This window comes from Loxodonta africana, chromosome 7 (assembly GCF_030014295.1).
Source record: "Loxodonta africana isolate mLoxAfr1 chromosome 7, mLoxAfr1.hap2, whole genome shotgun sequence".
In the NCBI taxonomy this organism is placed as follows: Eukaryota; Metazoa; Chordata; class Mammalia; order Proboscidea; family Elephantidae; genus Loxodonta; species Loxodonta africana.
Window position 1 is genome coordinate 13,863,355 of NC_087348.1, and position 21,124 is coordinate 13,884,478.

Consider the following 21,124-nt stretch of genomic DNA (forward strand, 5'->3'; position numbering starts at 1 on the left):
CCACCAGGTGCTCCTTGGGAACTCTGTGGGGCAGTTCTACTCTGACCTATAGGGTCGCTAAGAGTTGGAATTGACTCACTGGCAATGGGTTTGTTTGTTTGTTTTTGGTACCTTGAGTTATTTTTGCTCTAGTCTCCTCTCCCCTCCAGATGGTTGCTCCCAAGGCCTGTGTCCATCCCCCCAGCACTAAACTCCAGGCCTGGCGCCTAGTAGGCCCTTAGTAAGTGTTCGCGGATGACCACGGTTCAGCCATGCTGTCCACTGACCTGAGCACACCACACCCGCGTCCTCTTTGTGGCCGCAGTAGCGGTCTCCCGGCAGCCCGGGGCAGTCCCACAGGTAGGCCTCGGCCCCGGAGCAGTTCACCTGGTCCCGGTGGATGGGCCCTTGGCCAGGGGCGAAGTGCAAGCCGGGGAGGGCCTGGATAGCCCAGCCGCATCCCAGTTGCCGGCACACCACGTGGGCGTCCTCTAGGTCCCACGTGTCGTCGCACACCGAGCCCCACTCTCCGTACTCCAGCATTTCCACGCGGCCCGCGCACCTGCCACCGTCCTCCAGCCGCAGTGCACGATTCTCTGGGGGTGGGCGTGGGGTGCCCCAAGGGGAAGGGTTTTGTGGATGGAGGCGCAGGGGGAGGCAGGGAGGCAGGGGAGCGGTGGGCTGCAGAAGAGGGGTGATTGGGACTGGGCAGGTTGTGGGTGGGGCTGTGGACCCAGAGAGAGGGGCAGGACTGGAGACCATGTCGGGCGGGGCCTGGAGACCAGGTTTGGGGGTAGGGGAAGGACAGTCAGTGCTTGGGGCCCCTGGAAACCTGGCATATTTATGTAAGTGAGGGAAGGGGCGGTGATAGAGGTAGGTGGGAAGACCGTGAGTGAGCTAGAGAGCCAGTTAGGGTTGGAGACCCAAGGGATCAAGGTGGGGATAAAGTGGGCGCATCTGGGGATCTAGTCGGGGCGGGGGGGGGGGCGGGGCAGGCGCGGATCTGAGGGTCATACCCGAGCAAATGGGAGATCTGATGCTGCGGTCCCCCCGGGGTGGGAACCAGTGGTGTTTGCTTTTGGTGGACGGGGAACTGGAGGTCGGAGAGTGAGGCTCGGGTCCAGTGACCCGGGCTGGGGACAGGTGTGAGGGGCAGTGGTTGAAGACCTGGGGGGGTGGGGCAGGCAGGGGCCGGAGGGCTGGCCCGCGGGGCAGTCCGCTTGTACCTGCACAGGTGACCTGGGCCGCTGTCCCGTCTCTGCTGCACGCGTGTTCCACCACTTCGCAGAACTGCCACTCAGCGCTGAGGCACACGATGGCGGGCGCCGAGGCCTGGGTGGCGTTCGGGGGGCCGCTAGCATTCCCCGCCGGGGACCCGGGCGGCGGCTTCCAGGTGGGCTGGACGGCCTGGACCCCCGCCTGCGCCCCGCCGCAGCCCAGCGCGCGGCACACGGCCTCGGCGGCATGGCCGCCCCACAGCGCCCCGCACGCGGGCTCCCAGGCCTCCCCGAGCCGGACCTCCACTGTCCCGCCGCAGCGGCTGCTCCCGTTCACCAGGCGCACTCCCAGCTGCTCCCCTGCAAGCGCCAGACACTGGCTGAGGCCTCGGAGGACTCCGACTTTGCCCCACCAAGCCGCTGGGTCACCTTGAACTACACCCGACCTGCCTTTGGACCTCAGCCTTCCTGTCTACAAAGTGGGGCTGGGCTGGCTCATCTCTAAGCCCTCTTTGAGGACTGACCCTCTGGCTCTCCCTGGAGTCAGGAGAAGGTGGGGCTCTGAGGTGGTCCTGGAGGTTAAGATGGCTTAGGCCTGGGGTCACAGTCCTCACAAACCCTCCTCTGCCCCTGCCTCCAGGGGGACCCTTGCTCAGAGTAGAGTTCTGGGTTTGGGAGCCCTGGCATAATGGGTGGCACAGAGCGTGCCCCACTTCCCCTGAGGGCACTGCATAGAGGTGACCCAGAAGTCCTGGAGAATGTTCATGAAAGACTCTGGGGTTAGGGACCAGGTAGAAGATGGATAGTTTCAGCTGATAGTGGTCCTCGCTTCCCCCAGAGCCCCACTTTTGGGAACCACCTGCCATTTTTGAACAAAAACTTTGCACAGAGTCAGTGCTTATTAAATACCTGTAACTAAAGGACCCACCTAGTGAATCCCACCCCTCCCACAAATAGCTCTTTAGTTTGTCCTCAACTAACCCCCTTAAAGTGTTCTCTGAATACCTTGCCCAGGAGTTTGTGTCTTTTTATCAGAGGCCTCTCAAAGACGGTAATTCTAAGATCTCAGAGTGAATCTAATGGTGGAAGTTCAGGCACTGTGCCAGGAAGGAGAAGCGTCTGAAGTCAGGGAGCCTCCTTGGGACCCTGAAAGTCTATTTCCCTTTCCCCACCCTGGGTGACCACCTACTTGATCTCAGAGAGCTGACTGTGGACCCCCAGAATGGTGGCTTCCTTACCTGGCTCCAAGGGCTTGATCTCGGCTCTACTGGTGTTGAGCTGGCTGGACGGGGCTGGAGACGAAGGACCTGAAATTAACCAGCAGCAGCCTAAGTGAGCTCAGGCATCGGAGGGCACAGAGCCGCCACCATGGCAGGGGCACTTCCTGGAGCCTGCTGTGGCTTTAAGGGGCCTTTAGAAAGACAAGATCTTGGGCCTTGGATGCATTTGCCTCTTTTCAGAGTAGGGAAAATTCTCCAACTTTGGAGTTGCCGCATCCTCCACTTCTGCCAACTGCTTGCACATCCTCAGGAAACAGAATAGATCGGGGAGGGATATTGTGGGCTTTGGGGTCAGATTCTCTTCCTGGCTGTGTGACCATGGACAGGTTGCTTAGCCTCTCTGTGCTGGAGTCCACATTTATTGGTGACAACACTTAGGAAAGTATTATGAGACTAAAATGAGCAAATATCTGACATAGAGAAGAAGCTCATGATTCCATTAAAAAAAAAAAAATAGCATGGTGTGTTTGTTTATAAACATACCTCCCCGGGGGGGTAGAAGTTGGCAAACAAATACAGAAGGGTGCGTGTTATTTGAGTAAAAATACGGTATTAGGAAAAGCAATTTTGTTTAGAGCATTTGTTTGAGAATTTCATATCAGGCTTAAGGATAATTAGAGCATCTGGGGTTTGGAACCATTAAATTGCAAAGTGCTGTCAGACTCTGAAAAAGTACCATTTGTTAAGTGCTTTTTATATGCCAGGACTTTGCATATATTATTCCATTTGTCTTCAACAGCACAGTGAGGTAGGTATTAGCAGTCCCAATTTACACATTAGGAAACAGAGGTCCTAAGAATAGAAAATGTCAGATAGCATCCCTTTGTCTTTCCAGAGGCCCCACGAGGCTAACCCGTTTGGACAAAAGCAATGTCTTACTGGGCCCTTTGGCTTCCTCTGGGTTCAGTCAAAAAGAAGCACCAGTAGAGCTAGGAGGGAGGGAGGAGAGTGAAGTCAGGCTGTTTATTCCTCTGGCTCCCTCCCTGTGAGGTCCCACGGGTAGCCTGTGTCTCTCAAGTGGAGGTCACCGATCCTCTCAAGGTGGCCGACTTGCTCAAGGCAGTCTCCTTCCAGGTACCATTGACCACTCCCTGTCCTTGTCGCCTTGGGCCCAGGTGGTAACAGCCCAGCTGTTCCCAGCCTCTGTTTACTGCATTATCCTTTGTAAATAGCCCCTTCATAAGTAAGCCCTCTTCAAACCCTCCTATTCTGAGTGTGCCACCTGTTTGCTGTTGGGACCCTGACTGGTACATCACCTGAGGCCACCCGGCCAGCAGGTGGCAGAGCCAGGATTTGAACCACTCTGGGCCAGGATGCTCTGGTTTGCAGAAGCCCAAAGGGAGGGCTGTGGCTTTCTACATTCCCGGGCCTCTCCTGCAGTTAGGTTGGCACCACTGAAATCTGGGCAGGAGATTCTGGGCCAAGGCAGTTCCTCCATCTCTTTTTTCCCTGTTGCAGTGATGTTTGGAGTCCCTGGATGGTATGAAGTTTAATGCATTTGGCTACTAACCAAAAGGTTGGCAGTTCGAGTCCACCCAGAGGCACCTTGGAAGAAAGCCCTGGCCATCTACTTCTGAAAAGTTAGCCATTGAAACTCCTATGGAGCACAGTTCTACTCTGACACACATGGGATAGCCATGAGTTGGAGTAGCCTCTATGGCTGTCTTAGTCATCTAGTGCTGCTATAACAAAAATACCACAAGTAGATGGCTTTAACAAAGAGAAATTTATTCTCTCACAGTCTAGTAGGCTAGAAGTCCAAATTCAGGGTGCCAGCTCCAGGGGAAGGCTTTCTGTCTCTGTCAGCTCTGGGGGATGGTCTAGGGGCTTCCCAGCACAGGAACCCTGGGTCCGAAGGATGTGCTTTGCTCCCAGCACTTCTTTCTTGGTGGTATGAGGTCCCCCATCTCTCTACTCCCTTCTCTCTTTTAGATCTCAAAAGAGATTAGCTCAAGATACAAGCTAATCTTGTAGATGGAGTCCTGCCTTATTAACATAACTGCCTCTAACCCTGCCTCATTAACATCACAGAGGTAGGATGTACAATGCATTGGAAAATCCATCAGATCACAAAATGGTGGACAGTCAGTCACACAATATTGGGAATCATGGCCTAGCCAAGATGACAAATTTCAGGGAGGACACAATTCAATCCATAACAATGGCAACTGGTGTTATTTGGAAAGTGATGCTAGAGGCCATGTCTTCTACACACAACTGCTACAAGATGGAAGGGTATGTCCACCCAACTGAATTTTGTGTGAGTGTAAAGTAAAATTTTTTTGTGTTAAGCATGAAGATCTTGGGGTGTACCTGTTACTACAGTCTAGCCTGACTAATACAGAGGCTGAAGATTAAGTCATGACTGCTACACATTCTCGTAGCTTCACTTGAGAAGACTCACGGACTCACATCCAGGTGAGGGCGTGTATAATGTGCCTGCGGACACAGCCCTCCCGTAAGCATCATCCAGACAGAAAACAGTCGGGTCATTACGGGCCCATCCTCACTAACTCTCTGGTTGGCTGCCCAACCTGACCCCTGAAGGGGAAAAGACTCAGAATTCAGAACACAAACTCCATAGCTAATGTAATATTCAGAGAAGGAATTCAGAAACCCACAAGTCAGGATTTCAGAATTCCAGCTCCCACAGTGACGGGGTCCCCAGTGCTCCTGCCTAGTTTTCAATATTTCCACGCGTGCCTGGAGGGAAGACTGGGCTGCTGACTGCTGTGTGTATGAGTGTGATTATGGGCAACTGTGTGTGAGGGTGTGTGTGTATGACTGAGGTGGGCGTGACTGTGTGCAAGTGTGACCATGTGTGGGTTCGAGTGTATGATTGTGTACAACTGTGTGTGTGTGAATGTAATTGTGTACAGCTGTGTGTGAATGTGTGTGTGAGACCGTGTGTGTATGACTGCATGTGAGTGTGGATTTTGTGGGTGTGACTGTGTGTGTGTATGACTGCATGTGAGTGTGACTTGTTTGGGTGTGACTATGTGTGTGCCCATGAGTGTGTTTGTGTGAGTATAATTGTGTGCAACTGTGTGTGAGTGTGTGTGTGATTGTACGAGTACAAGTGTGACCACGTGGCATTAGGGGGCTCTAGTTCAGTTCTGTATCCCATCTCTCTGGGTTCGGAAAACCACTTTCTCCTGCATAAAGGTGGGCATGCTTTTCCACTTGACCAGAAAACCCTGGCAGGCAGGGCCCTGGGGTGGCTCAGCCCTGTGATCCGAGGGTGCCCGACACAGTGTCTGCTAATTAACTGGGTAAAAGAAAGAGCAAGCAGGAGCTGCCAGTTCCAGGGACAACTGTCACCAAGGCAGTTTATTAATGTCAGATATACTCAGGGTTTTTTTTTTCCTCTGGCACAAAGCATTTCCCCTCCCCTGTGAGTTGGAATCGACTGGACAGCAACGGGTTTGGTCTGGTTTTGGCAGCCCAAGAAGGGAGCCAAGCTTTCGTGTTCTCTGACTTCTGGGCTACAGGGACAAAAGCAGAAGTTCCCTCCCACCGTCCTTCCACTCTGGGCCCAATGCAAGATCCATGCGTCCCAGACATCATGACCATCTTGCCCTGGCCCCCGCACTCCTCCTGTGCTTCATTCACACTTTTTTAGTTGGTTCACTTTTTTGCTGCAATAAAATTTTATTTCAAAGGAAGCTTTACCCCTTCCTGTGAATTTGCATTAAGATGCCCAAACACAAGGAGAGTTTTTTGAACAGCAAAATATTGAAAACAGAGTGAGTGCCCACCTGACAGGGAATGGCTGAGTAAGTTATGGCCCATCTACAGCGTGGCTCTAATGCAGCCTTTATAAAGAATGGAATAGACCAACACCAGTTGGAGGAATTTTACGCTATGTGAATTAGGAAAGCAAGATGCAGAGAAGAGTGTATAATATGATACAACTTCTGTAAAACAACCCTTCTAAGAAATGTTGGTTGGTTATATGAACATGGAGGTAAGTTGGAAGAACACACACCAGATTGTTAAAACTGGGTGGGCTTGAGGAGAAGGGGAAAGGCAGAGGAAGGCTGGCTTCATGGGTTTGTGACCCATGCTGTCACACAAGGTCTCATACCTAAAAGGGCCCCATACTTGGTTTAATGCTCTGCTGGTGCCATCTTGGAAACCCTGGTGGCGTACTGGTTAAGAGTTATGGCTGCTAACCAAAAGGTTGGCAGTTTGAATCCACCAGGCACTCCTTGGAAATCCTATAGGACAGTTCTACTCTGTCCTGTAGCGTCTCTGTGAGTCAGAATCGACTTGATGGCAATGTGTTTAGTGCCATCTTGAAGCTCTTAGTAATTGTTGACCAAGGGGCTGCCATGTTGAAACTCTTAACAACTGTTGAACAAGGGGCGGCCATTTTGAAACTATTAGCAATTGTTGAACAGGGGCCCCTGCATTTTTATCTTGCAGTGGGGCCCACAAATTATGCAGCTGGTCCTGAGGCAGAAGTAATGCTAGTGGAAGAAGACAGAAGGGTGAGAGATGAAGCAAGCAATTAAGGAAAAAGATAAAAGGCCGTACTTAGAAAAATCATGTATATTATTCCGTTTATATAAAATAAGGCACATATCTAGACATACAAAAAAATTAGAAACTATTAAAACATGATGAAACTTTTTGTATTGCTTGCCTAAAATAGAAGGTAATTGTAAAAGTAAATATATTTAAAATAAAGTCATGTTAGAAATATTAAAAGACACAATCGTTAAATTGAGGCTGCCTCCTCCATAGGATCAGAAGGAATGATAATTGAAGATTAAATAACAAAATACTTTTCTTGCCATGTGATTTGGCATTCATTTACCACTTGAAATTATATTATGTGCCCCCGAAAATCATCTTAATCTGTGTCCCACATTCTGGAAGTTATGAACAAAGGGGGTGGGGAGGAATAGAGGGAAGTGTGTTCTCAGTGGGAGAGGAAGAAGCAGTGGGAGGAGAAGGAAGTTGGGCGGCTACCCGCAGCTCAAGAAGGAGACAGGTTCTTCAGGCCACTCCCAAGCAGGCCACTCTGTGTCCTACAGAATCTCTGATGGGGCAGCCTAAAGATGCCAAGGGAAGACAATGGAGAATTTGTGAGGACTGGAGAAATGAAAACACTGAAGAGCCTCCTCATCAGAGCTGGAGAAAATAGAAGGCAGATCCTTGGGCTGTCACTTAGCCAGTCTGAGTATTAGTCTCTCATAAAGTAGGCTAACAATGCTTCTCTCAGAAGCTTTGTTGTGATTGTTTGTAAATGGTTGAGACCATGCAGACATGGAAATTACTACTGGCCAGGGCAACAATCTCATTGAGTTGAGACAAAATCTGAGGCCCAGGAGAAGTGCACCCCAAAGCACACAGAGAGTCAGACACCCAGTGCAATACTTTCTCCAACTAGCCCAGGTGCCACTGCAGAGTACTGCTGGGTACAGGCAGCTGGCACCAGGCACCTGTGACTGCAGTGTCCCCAAGCCTTTGGAAGGGTGTGGGTCCTGCTGGACTGGAGACCAGCATGGCTCTTGTTGGTGCAGGCTGGCCCTTCATGTTCTGGGCAAGGATGATGAAAGCTGTATGCACTCTGACTGGTCTGCCTTCCAAGGCTCTGGTTTGGCCCCAGACATTCAAAGGGAGTAATAGTGGTTCAGGGAGCAGACCAGAAACACCCACTGGTCCCTGCCCCAGAGTTCCATGGGTGGGCAGCTGGCCTGGCATTCCGGTTCTGTAGGTGGACATCGTGGGGGCAGCCAGATGGGGGCCTAGTCCTCTATTTTCATTCACAGTGAGGAAGCAGTTACCTGTGTGGGGCATCCTGGGTCCAAAACGCAGGGAGTTAAGGGAAAGGTGGAGTCCCTGGGTGATACAGTCGCCATGCTCGGCTGCTAACTGAAAGGTTGGCTGTTCGAGTTCACCCAGAGGCACCTTGGAAGAAAGTCTTGGTGATCTACTTCTGAAAAATAAGCCATGGAAAACCGTATGGAACACAGTTCTACTCTGATACACATGCGGTCACCAGGAGTCGGAATCGGCAACTGGTTTAAGAGAAATGTGTTGCGATGCTTCCCATGACATTGAAGAGGAAAAAGGAGACCCCAAGACCACTAAAGCACCCACCACCAAGTCTGCTGGCATGGCTCAGTGATTAACCCCACCATTTATTCGGTGTTTTACACACCAGGACCCTTTGTAACGCTTCAGGCGAATTAACCAGTTTAATTCTCCCAGCAAGCCCATAAGGTGGGGGAAACAGGCCCAGAGCAGTTTAGTGTTTTGCCCAAGATCACACAGCTAAAAAATGACAGGGGCTTGGTGTTTTGGTCTTATTTTACAATAGGATTTTGTTTGTTTTCACATCTATACCTAAGAAAGAGGAACCCTGGTGGCGTGGTGGTTAAAGCCCTCAGCTGCTAACCAAAAGGTCAGGGATTTGAACTCACTGGCAGTTCTGTGGGAGAAAGACCTGGCAACCTGTTCCCACAAAGATTACAGCTTAGGAAACCCTATGGGGCAGTTGTACTCTGTCCTACAGGGTCCTAGTTGACTCGACGATGGGGGGTTGGTTTTGGTAATACCTAGGAAGGACTTGGGGACACAAAGAAAACTCAGTGCACTTGACCAACAGGGGAAGGTGGATGACAAAGTCCTCAAGGACTCCCAGCCCAGAAGGCCTTCTGTCATTCAGGTCAGAGAAAGTCAGTCTTACTTTTTTTTTTTTGTCTCCGTGTCATATAACAAAGGATGTTCACTGGCATGACATACTCCATGCATACCTAGATTTTAAGCCCCCACCCCCTCCGCCTGCCACCAAATCCAAGGGGAAGTAAAGGACAATGACAATTCATAATCTCAACAGTAAGGCAGCTTAAAGATACAATCAACACAGGCACAATGGCTTTAGGGTGTGTTCAATTTCTGGAACTCCCTCTCTTTCTCCCTTGTTCAAGGAAATGAGGGTGGTGAGCGACGTTATCCTGCTATCTGAGGAATGCATTGCCAGCCTGAATCCAGTTCCATCCACATTTGCTGAACTTGCACCATGTGCTGAACGCTAGAGCTGGCATCAGGGAGGTAACTGAAAATGGAATGATCTCGGGAGTAGGAGCGTCAGCACGCGTCCCCAGGCGCCAGTGCATCTGCTGAACAACCTCCATCCACGCTTAGGAAATTCTTTGTTCATGGTTTAGAACAGGGACTTGGGGGGAGATGGAACTAGGATCCAGACCCATCTCTGCAGATGTGCAGCTGCGTGACCTTGGGAAAGTCATGAAGCCCTGCTAGATTTGGTTTTAACCTGACCAGGAGGATAATACCTGGATCACATAGAATTGCTTCGAGGGATGAATGTATAATGGCTATAAAATGTTTGACTAATTGCCGTCGAGTTGACTCCAACTCATGGTGATTCCACGTGTGTCAGACAGAGTACAGCTCTGCTCCGTAGGGTTTTCAGTGCCTGATTTTTCAGTAGATCCCCAGCCCTTTCTTCCGAGGTGCCCCGAGTGGACTTGAACCACCAATCTTCTGGTTAGAAGACAAGTGCTTAACCATTTGTACGACCCAGGGATTCCATAACCAGCTGCCATCGAGTCGGTTCCAACTCATGGATAACCCCATGTATATCAAGTAGAACTGCTCCATGAGGTGTTTTTGTTTTGTTTTGTTGCCAGTTCAGCTTTTTAAAGGTGTACAAATTATTGAATCAATTACATTAATCAGCTGTGCAACCCCTTACCCTTAATCAATGTGAATTTTCTATCACCATAAACCAAAACTTAGTGGTCCATAAACAATAACCTTCCCCCTTTCCCCATCCCTCTCACCCCTGGCAACCAGCAACAAACTTTGGTCTCTTTACTTTTGCCTGTTCTTGTCTTTTTATATAAAAGAGGTCATACAATGTTTGTCCTTTTGTGATCGACTCATTTCACTCAGCATAATGTCCATCGGGTTTATATGGCTAATTTTTTGGAAGCTCACCAGGCCTTTCCTCTGAGGCACCTCTAGGTGGACTTGAACCTCTGGCCTTTCAGTTAGCAACCAAGTGTCTCAACATTTGCATCACCTGGGGACTCTGTTAAATGTTTAGGACTTGGGAAACAGCTGCTCTTGTTATTATCTGCCAACATCCAAGATACCACAGTACGACAAGCTGACAGATGGGTGGTGGCCTCCTTACTATGGGGTAACCTTAATCAAATCATTTCATACGCCTGGCTTGTCTCCCTCACTTCACAGATATAAAAACCTCACAGGACTGAAATAAGATCTCGAGAAAAACCCAGGGCCTGGCACACAGCAAGTGCCCAAGAAGTTCTTGTTGAATCAATAGCACAAATGTAAATATGTGATAGATGTATGTGTGCACATATGGATAAAAACCAAGCCTGCTGTTGTCAAGTCGATTCCAACTCATAGCAACACTATAGGGCAGAGTAGAACTGCCCCGTAGAGTTTCCAAGGAGCGCCTGGCGGATTCGAACTGCTGAACTTTTGGTTAGCAGCCGTAGCACTTAACCACTACGCCACCAGGGTTTCACACATACGGATAGTAGAACAAAATGTACAACATGATCATAACCTTGTAAATAGAGAGCATAGAAAAATGGCCAGGGGTACCTCGTCAAGTTGAAGATGCTCACACCTTGACCCAAAATTTATACCTCTATGCATACATATCCTAGAGAAAAATTCTCTGTGATGTACACACACAGATGTGCACAGAAATGTTCACTGCAGTGCTGTCTGTAATAGAAGAAAATTAGAAATAGTCTAACAGACCACCTGCAGGGAATACTTAAAGATACTATATTTAGGATGGATTATTTAATTAAAAGAACAAACCAGATCTGTATTCAGTGGGAGAAAAATGTGGCAGTCTGCTTCAATAAAGATCTACAGCCTTGTATGGGGTAGTTCTACTCTCTCCTACAGGTTTTCTGCGAGTCGGAATGGACTTGATGGCAGTGGGTATGGTTTTGATATATCTATTCAATTAGGTGGAAACCCTGGTGGCATAGCGGTTAAGAGCTACAGCTGTTAACCAAAAGGCCAGCAGTTTGAACCCACCAGGCGCTCCTTGGAAACTCTATGGGGCAAGTTCTACTCTGTCCTATAGGGTTGCTAGGAGTCAGAATTGACTTGATGGCAAGAGTTTGGTTTTTTGGCCTTGGTATCCAGTTGGGTAGATCTTGAAAATACAATTATTAAGTGAGAAGAGCAAGTTCTAAAACAATATGCTCACTAGAATATCATTTACATAAATTCAAGCACATGTAATCATACCATCTATTGCTTCTAGATATATTTTTATGTAATGAAAGTATACAAACATGGAAGAGGAAGGTATACGCACCACATTTTGGAAGAATAAGGAAGCATTTCCCAGTATGTGCATGATTTTCTTTCTCATTAAAATGAATATGAGTGATGATGGCAAAAATGTGAACATTGCTTAAATTTGGGTTATGGGGGTGTCTGGGGAGTTGTTAAAAATATTTGCAATATTTCTCTCTAACAAAATGTCTAGAAGATTCTTTAATAGGGTAGTAACAACAATCACCTTTGAAGGTAGGATTACAGGTGGTTTGTTTTCTATGCTTTGCTTTTCCATATTTTCTAAATTCTCTAACATTTTGATGCTGTATTACTTTAGTGATAAAAACAAATGTTTTTTAAAAACAAGAACGTATGTGAAAAGCCTTTGTAAACTGCCTGAGACACACCAATGCCCCTGCCAATGATTCTAAGAGTTTTGGGAGTTTTCTAGAGTTTTTGGAGTTTTAAATCCTTTCATCTTTGACAATGCTCTAAGAGGTAGATACTATTATAATCCCCACTTTACAGATGGAGAGGTCAAGGAACTTTCCAGACAGCACAGCTCGTAAGTGGCAGAGAAGGGATTTGAACCCAGACAGGGATTCCAGGGCTCAGTTCATCACCACCAGATAAATACCTTCCCCACCACCTGCCTGTCAGTTTGTCATACTGTGGTGACCTGCATGTTGCTATGAGGTTGGAAGTTCTAAATACTAGCAGGGTCACCCATGGTGGATAGGTTTCAGCAGAGCTTTCAGACTAAGACAGACTAGGAAGAAAGGTTTGGCAATCTACTTCCAAAAATCATCCAGTGAGAAATCTTATGGAACACAACAAAATATCACCCGGTATAGTGCTGGAAGATGAGCCTCCTAGACACTCAAAGTACACAGTGGCTACAGCAACGGGCTTGAGCATACCAATGACCGTGAAGATGGTGCAGGACTGAACAACATTTCCTTCTGTTGTACGTGGGTGTTGCCATGAGTTGGAGCTGAATTGACAGCAACTAACAACAACAAACATCTCAGGGCATATAATAAAAAAAAAAATAATAATACGTGCTCAACAAATACTAGTTACTGGTATTATTAATGATAGTCTCTGTGGCGCAAAGAGTTTACACTTGATTACTAACCTAAAGGTTGGTGGCTTGAACTCACCCAGCAGTGCTGTGAGAGAAAGGCCTGGTGATCTGCTTCTCTAAAGATTAAACCCAAGAAAATCCTATGGGACAGTTCTACTCTGTAACATGTGGAGTCACCATGGGTTGGAATCTACTTGATGGCATTGATTTTTTTCTCTCTACACCTCACCTCTCCTCCACACATATTTCCTGAGCTTTGCCCATGGCCAGGCCCAAGCTGGGCTCTGAGGCAAAAAGGTGGAGGTAAAGGAGGCTTAGGCCTGGCCTTCAGGGAACCCAGCATCCACCAGGAGACCAGGTATCCCGAGCTGACTCACACCCATCTCTCAGTGGTAAGTGCAGACAGAGGCATGAATGACCTGCTGGAGGAACCCAGAGGAGGGAGAGGCCCCTCTGCCAGGATGGGAGTGGTGAGCAAGTCCAGGAAGTTATTGCAGGGAGGCGACCTTGAGTCAGGCCTTGAAGGTCAAAGGAGCACTTCACTGGGGCAGGGGGAGCAAACCCACATTTACGGGGAACTTCCTCCTTGCTGAGCACTTTATGTCCATGGTGGTGCAGAACCCTCATGTCAACCCTGTGAGGAGGTGCTATTATGAAACCCATTTCACTGACAAAGAAACTGAGGCTCAGAGAAATTAGGTTATTAGTTCAAGGTCACTCATCTAGGAGTTGACAGAGCCAGAACTCAAATCCAAGTTCATTCCTCAGATTCAGTCTTTCTGCTACACTGGCCTCAACAAGGAGAGGAGGTAAAAGACATCCTGGATCTGGGCACAGCATGAGCAAGGCCTGCTGGCAGGACGGGGCCTGGTGTGCTGGGCTAGACTCAGGTATGTGAAGTGCAAGGATGAAATCCCCCCAACATGGCCCTCTGTGCAAATCCCTGCGGAGCTAGGATTCTGCTGGCCGGGAGGAGCGGCAGAGGCTTAAATTCTGCTGACCACACATGCTTTCCAGGGGCCTGCCCCCACCCACTGTTCTCAGGAGGGGCCCTAGTTCTGAGTCTCAGACGGCCGCTGAAGCAGCAGTTTCTGGGTGAACGAAGCTTGAGCGTGGGCAAGGGGTGAAAAATTCCCCTGGGGGTGATGCTGAGACATTTCTGAGGTGGCCTAAAGCCCCCTGCCACCTTAAGAGAAGGGCCCTCACGATGTCAGATATCCAGAAGCCCTCGGAGGTCACAGGGGTCCCTCTAAGGGAGGCCACAGCCCTCCCCAAGCCGGTGGGTGTTGAGGTTGGGCCAGGACCAGAATGACTCCTCGGGTGGAGTACGGACTGGCCCTGGCTCAGCACTTGTGCCCACCGGCTCCACGTACCAATAGCCTCCTCCCCTCCCCACCCACCACCCACCTCCTCTCTTTAAATAAATCCAGGCCCAAATCTAGGTTCGAAGCAGAAGCTGGTAGAGGTCCTGGGAATAACCAGCTTAACACTCTGGGGCCACTTTGTCACTTGAACTTGGGGGCCAACAGTGGTCAGAAGCCACATAGATCTGTTGTTTAGGGCTCCAACTGGACCCCTGGGTTCAAGTTCAGGGAACTAGATTTGGGTTCCCTGGAAGGGAGGTAACCTCTAAATGCTTCTATGTATATCTTCATTACCTACAGAGCAGAAGGACCCTGTGAAGTCTCAGTTTTCTAGGTGAGAAAACTGAAGCTCAAAGGGGTGAAATGACCTGCCCAAGGTCACAGTTGCTAACAGTGGAGCCAAGATTCCACTTTGGGTCTAAGTCCAAGCCCACACCCTTACCCATCATACCATACTGTCGCCCCATACTCCCCTCCACATCTCCGCCCATCTTAACCCTTAGTCACTGAGGTGCCATTCGTTCGTTCCTTCCTTCCTTCCTCTCAGCCAGACTCTGTGCCAGGCCCCAGATATACTTGTTGTTGATCGTGATCAGACATAAGTGCTATCCCAGGGGTTGGGACAAAGTACTCTGGGAAAAATGGAGGTGGGAGGGAATAACTTTGACTCCATAAGTAGGGGACAAATAAAAGGGATCTTAGTGGATGAATAGGAGTTCTCCAGGATGAGAAAGTGGTGAAGAGAAGATAACCAAGCCTTTGCCAAACAACCTCGAAGATCTAAATTGTATCTTTCCAGAGGGTAAGTGGGCTAGGAGGAGAGATTATGGAGGTGCTGTGACCTATCAGGCTCTCTGTACCCCCATAACCTTCTCCCCACCTGTGGGCTGGATCACAGGGATTCTCCAGCCTTCTTTGCAAAGGTGCTCTAGTCCTGACTTTAATACTGGGAAGACACTGTTGCTTTCTCAGTCCTGAACCCCACTGATGGCTCTGTCTGTAATTTCAAAGCCTTTAGACCTTCAAATTGGAGAAAGCAGAGACCTGGCTGAATGTTCATTCAATGCCCAAGCGTGATGGAGGTTTAGGGACTTTTTTAAAGGAGGTTTAAAGCAAGGATCCCAGGCTCTGGTAACCAGCGCCACGGCCTTAAGGTGAGGGTCAGGCTCAGCCAACTCACCGCCCATCTCCTCTCCCTAAGGCCCACCCCAGCCTCCTGATGCACTCCCCCAGCTGCTGACTCTGTTTCCAAACTCCAGCATCCTGTGGGGCAGAGAAGACTAGAAGCGGCCCTCCTAGGGTTGGGGGCAGCACAGCAGAGTTAGAAGTGTGTGGGCTTTGGAGTCAGACCGATGTGAGTTCAAATCCCATCTCTTTCTGTGAATACCAGTACCTGAATTTCTTAACGTCTCTGAGCCTCAGTGATCTTGTCAATATAAGTGGTGATATTAGTACCAACCTCTTGAGGCTGTTGGGAGATGAAAAGAGAAGATGGATACTCCAGGGCTGACCCTCAATTAAGAATTCCGACTAAACTCGTGCACAATCCCTAACTACAATTCTGAAGCTGCAAAAACCCCCAAAGAGAAAGTGTTTTCAAAACTTTGTTGGTGGGATGACCTGACCTGAACTGATGGGCTATTGATAGTCTTCACTTATTCCGCCTGGGGTGAAAAATCATACGTTTTGCTGTAGAACCACTTGGGCACAGAGATTCACAGCCTGGAACCCTAAAATCCTTGGGACACTGGACCCAATCTGAGCAAAGCAACTGTGTTTATTGCCTCAGGTAAGTCAGTCCCTCCCTCTCTTAGTTTCTCCAATTCTACAAGAAGAGTGTGAGGCTAAATCAAAACCGAGCCCGTTGCCATCTAATGTATTCGAAATTATAGTGACCATATAGGACAGAGTAGAACTGCCTTATGGGGTTTCCAAGGTAATCTTTATTGAAGACTGCCACATCTTTCTCCCATGGGGTGGCTAGTGGGCTTGAACCTCTGACCTTTCCATTAGCAGTGGAGTGCTTAACACTGCACCACCAGGGGCACTTAGTGTGGAACTAAAAGGAAAGTTTTTTGGCTTTTGGAGGGTACTGGCTCCCTTTGAAAGGAGCCCTGGTGGCACAGTGGTTAAGCCCTTGGCTGCTAAGCAAAAGGTTGGCGGTTCGAGTCCACCAGCTGCTCCTTGGGAGAAAGATGTGGCAATCTGCTTCAGTAAAGATTAACCCGTTGCCATCAAGTCAATTTCAACTCATAGTGACCCTATAGGACAAAGTAGAACTGCTCCATCGGGTTTCCAAGGCTGTGAATCTTTGAAAACCCTGTGAGGCAGTTCTACTCTGTCCTATAGGGTTGCTATGAGTTAGAATCGATTTGATGGCAATGGATATGGTTTTTTTGAGTTTGACCCCCTTGAGAATTTGAGCATTTGAGGCCCTATTTCCTCACAGTGAGGCACAGATGCATATATGCTTGCAAGCTTGTGTAACACCTCCCTGGATGGCCTAGGACCCCGCCCTCTTGGACAGGACTCCAACCCCCGCCCACTCCCCCCCCCCCCCCGCCCACCCAGCCCCTTACAGAGGGCTTGGCCCATGCCACACCGTTCTTCCAGGAAGCGGGAGCTGGGGAGAGCCAAGAGACTGTGTGTAGTAGTGGGGAAATGATTCAGAGCTTCTAGGGCATTCTGGGAGGAGGAGGGGGAACCATTAAGATGGAGGGATATTCCCCTTCTTTACTTCCAGATCCCTTGTTGTTGTCTGTCTTGTCGGCTCTGACTCATGGTGACCTTATGTATAACAGAAAGAAACATTGCCCGGTCCTCTGCCTTCTTCAGGTCTCCTTAAAAAAAAAAAAAAAAAGAGTCTACTAAACCCCCAAGTGCTTCACTACGGGAAGAGAGGGCGTGTATGTGTGTTTGTGTGTGTGCGTGTAAACTGTGAAGGGGCTACTAAACCCCCAAGTGCTTCACAGTGGGAGAGAGAGGGCGTGTATGTGTGTTTGTGTGTGTGTGTGTAAACTGTGAAGGGGCTGAGTTTGGCAGCTGTGTTGATGTGGCTGGAACTCAGACAGCCCTCACAGAGGCCCCTGACTAAAAATTATCCATAGGAATCTTCAGCGAGGATTTAGAGTCTATCTAGAGTACCAGATCTAAGGAGGTGCTGTATAGGTCTTACCCATTTTACCTCAGAGAGGTTCAGGGACTTGCCCAAGGCCACAGAGGAAGTGGTGGAGCCTGGGATCAAACCTTGGTCTCTCAGACCCCACAGTCCATGTTTTCACAGCCACCTGACAAACGGATCAGAACCAGTATGAAGTTATCAGCAGATCCACCTTCACACCAATGAGGCTGAACAGTGAGGCTTCAGGGACAAAAACTCCCTCCTTCAGAATGAAAGGCTATGTGTGAGGATTCTGGATGATACGGCTTCTCTTTCTTTATACCTCTTTTAATGTGGTTGTTAGAACGTTTTTACAATAAGGATGACTAATGTTCACATCCCATCTGAACTTTCAGCTAGAATCAGGTGGGAGTGGCAATGAGAGTTGGTAGAATTGAGACCAGTCATTATTATGACCTTAGGTAAGTCCTTCACTCTTTTCAAGCCCTCAGTTTCTCCGCCGTAAAATGGATAGTTTGTGCCAGTTAGGGTCTGACTGGGTGTGGGGAGGGTCTTCCTGAGTATAACCACCTTGATTGAAGATTACTGACCAGACTATTCTCCCCTCCCTGACAACACACAGTGACCCCTGCCCTCTCTGCCTCCACACACCTAATCCTTGCACCAGTTAACGCAAAGTTTCCCAAGCCAGAGGTGGGATAGGAGGTGACTTAAGATACAAGATTAGATAGCACTGACTGGCACAGTAAGCAAATCCAATTCTTTATATGAAGGAGAAAGTCTCACTGTGGTGCTACTCGGCCTTTAACACCTAACACTTGCTAATGACAAAGGGAGAGCTGACTCAGGCTTGGATGGCAGGCTATTTAACAACACTTTTGTTTTCACTGTTTTATTTATTTACATGGGTATATTCTAATTTGGGGAAACCCTGGTGGCTCAGTGGTTAAGTGCTACTGCTGCTAACCAAAATGTCAGTAGTTCAAATCCACCAGCCACTCCCTGGAAGCTCTATGGGGCAGTTCTACTCTGTCCTACAGGGTTGTTATGAGTTGGAATCGACTCGACAACAGTGAGTTTCTGGTTTTTTTTTTTTTTGGTTTATTCTGATTTGGAAACCCTAGTGGCTTAGTGGTCAAGGGCTACAGCTGCTAACCAAAAGGTTGGCAGTTCGAATCCACCAAGTGGTCCTTGGAAACTCTGTGGGGCCATTCTACTCTGTCCTATAGGGTCTCTATGAGTTGGAATTTGCTCAACAGAAAAGTTTTTTTTTTTTTAATTCTAATTACTGCAAGTGATATTTATTCTATATATGTGATAGTGATAAAAGATTTCTAGGCTTCAATCAACTTATTTAAGTTTAAAAAGGAGTTTTTTTAAATTAAAAAAAATTATTATATGTTATTGTTGGGTGCCATCGAGTTGATTCCAGCTCATAGCGACCCCATATGACAAAGTAGAACTGCCCCATAGGGTTTTCTCAGCTATAATCTTTACGAAAGCAGATCGACAGGTCTTCTTCTCGAAGAGCTGCTGGATGGGTTTGAACTGCCAACTTTTCGGTTAGCAGCCGAGTGCTTAACCATTGCACCACCAGGGCTCTTTAATTGTTACATATAAAGGGCAATCGGATCACATCCCTCTGTGTTTAAAATCCGCAATGATTTCCAAGTGCCCTCGAGTTCAATCCAAGCTCCTACCTGATCTGACCCCACACCATGCGCTGACTGCTCCATCTCCTCCACTTCTCGACATGTCAGGCTCATTCCTGTTTCCATGCCTTTGCACCTGCTGTTTCCTCTGGCTGGAATGCCCTTCTCCTTGGTCTCTGCTTTCCCAGCTCGTCTCATCCTTCACGTCTCTGCTCAAATGCCCTCAGAAGCCTTAGCTAGGTCCCTATCCCCATCACTCTTGGTCCCCTTACTTCACTTTATTTTCCTCATTGCTCATATTTCTCTCTAAAATAATACTACTTTTTAAATCCATTAAAATGTCTACTTTCTCGATTAGAATATAAGCTCCTTGAGTTCTGGGGTGTTGTCCTGCATTCCCAGGGGCTAAAGAGAGTGCCCAACACATATTAGATGCTCAACAAATAAATAGCAAACACCGTAAAAGTGGAGGGAGATCTGGCCCCGTGGCAGAAAGGAGCTGAGCCGAACTCCAATATCAGGCAAAGCAAGATGGTACCTGGGCTTCCAGGTTGTGATTCTCTGTGCCCAAGTGGTTCTGCAACAAAATGTTTGATTTTCACACAAGGCAGAATAAATGAAGACTTTGCATAAACCCTGGTGGCGTAGTCAAGTGCTAAGGTAGCTAACCAAAGGGTCGGCAGTTCGAATCCACCAAGCGCTCCTTGGAAACTGTATGGGGCAGTTCTACTCTGTCCTGTAGGGTTGCTGCGAGTCCAAATCTACTGGATGGAAAAGGGTATGAACAGCTCATCAGTTCAGGTCAGATCTTGCCACTAACAGTTATGAAAACAATTACTATTTGGGAGTCTTTAGGGCTTCAGAATTGTAGTATATGAGTTTTGTCAGAATACTTATTAAAGAGTCAGTTCATTTTCTCTTTTTATCTCCCAATAGCCCTAGGAGGCTGGTACTATATTACCATTTATATTGACAAGATCACTGAGGCTCAGAGAGGTGAAGAAACTCAGGTACTGGTATTCAGAGGAAGAGATGGGATTTAAGCTCATATCAGTCTGACTCCAAAGCCCACACACTTCTAAATCTGCTTTTTAATGGAACTCCAAAATCCTTGGGACACTGAACCCAATTTGAGCAAAGCACCTAGGCTTACTGCCTCGGGTAAATCAGCCTCTCTCTCTCTCAGCTTCTCCAACTGTACCAGAAGAGTGTGGGACTAGAGGGGTAGTTTTTTGACTTTTGGGGGGTACTGGACCCCTTCAAAAGTAGTCCTGGTGGTACAGTGGTTAAGCGCTTGGCTGCCAACTGAAAGGCCAGCCGTTCGAACCCACCAGCTGCTCCTCAGGAGAAAGATGTTGCAGTCTGCTTCCGTAAAGATTAACCCGTTGCCATCAAGTCAATTCCAACTCACAGCGAGCCTCTAGGACACAGTAGAACTGCCCCATAGGGTTTCCGAGGCTGTAAATCTTTGAATTTGCTATGAGTTGAGATCAATTCCACAGCAATGGGTTTGGTTTTTTTGGGGTTTGGTGCCCTTTGAGAATTTGAGTAATCACAGTCCTATCTCCTCATAATGAGGTACTCAAAATACACAGTGGCCATAACAATGAACTCAAGCCTACAACAATTATGAAGATGGCGCAGGACCAAAACAACACATTTAGCTCTGTTGTACATCCAAGTTGAAGCTGTAACCCCTATACTCCCCAGCTTGTTTCCTCCTTTTTCAAAATGGGTGACTGACCCACCCAGTGCCGTCGAGTCGATCCTGACTCATATCGACCCTATAGGACACAGTAGAACTGGGCGACTGAGAACTTGACATAACTAATAATGATGAACCTATAAGTTCTTCTCCTTCCTCTGCCTGCCTTCTCCTTCACGTACCTTTGTTAATGACTTTGTTTTGACCTAACGTTAATGACTTTGTTCTTTGTTTTAATCTGATGCAAACTAACTTTGTTCTGTCCAACCACCTGTGACTTACAACCGCCTACAGGAAAATCAGGGCCCGGGTATCTGATATGTATCTCTTTAGTCTAATAAAGTGTCTCTTGTCACTATCTTGTAATGAATAACTCCTCTGGCCATGCCATCTGTGGACTACAAAGA

General features: G+C 48.1%; 1 protein-coding gene across 6 annotated transcripts in view; it reads right to left on the minus strand.

Annotated features, from left to right (window-relative positions):
* CD6 (CD6 molecule) overlaps positions 1–21,124 on the minus strand; it is a 48,966-nt gene that overhangs the window by 14,207 nt on the left and 13,635 nt on the right. For all 6 annotated transcript variants that reach the window (XM_064287996.1, XM_064287995.1, XM_064287993.1 and 3 more), the window contains exons 2-4: positions 2,435–2,503; positions 1,206–1,556; positions 267–575 (exon numbers count right to left, since the gene is read on the minus strand). In XM_064287996.1, the coding sequence (XP_064144066.1) occupies positions 267–575; positions 1,206–1,556; positions 2,435–2,503 (729 nt within the window). The remainder of the gene's footprint in view (positions 1–266; positions 576–1,205; positions 1,557–2,434; positions 2,504–21,124) is intronic.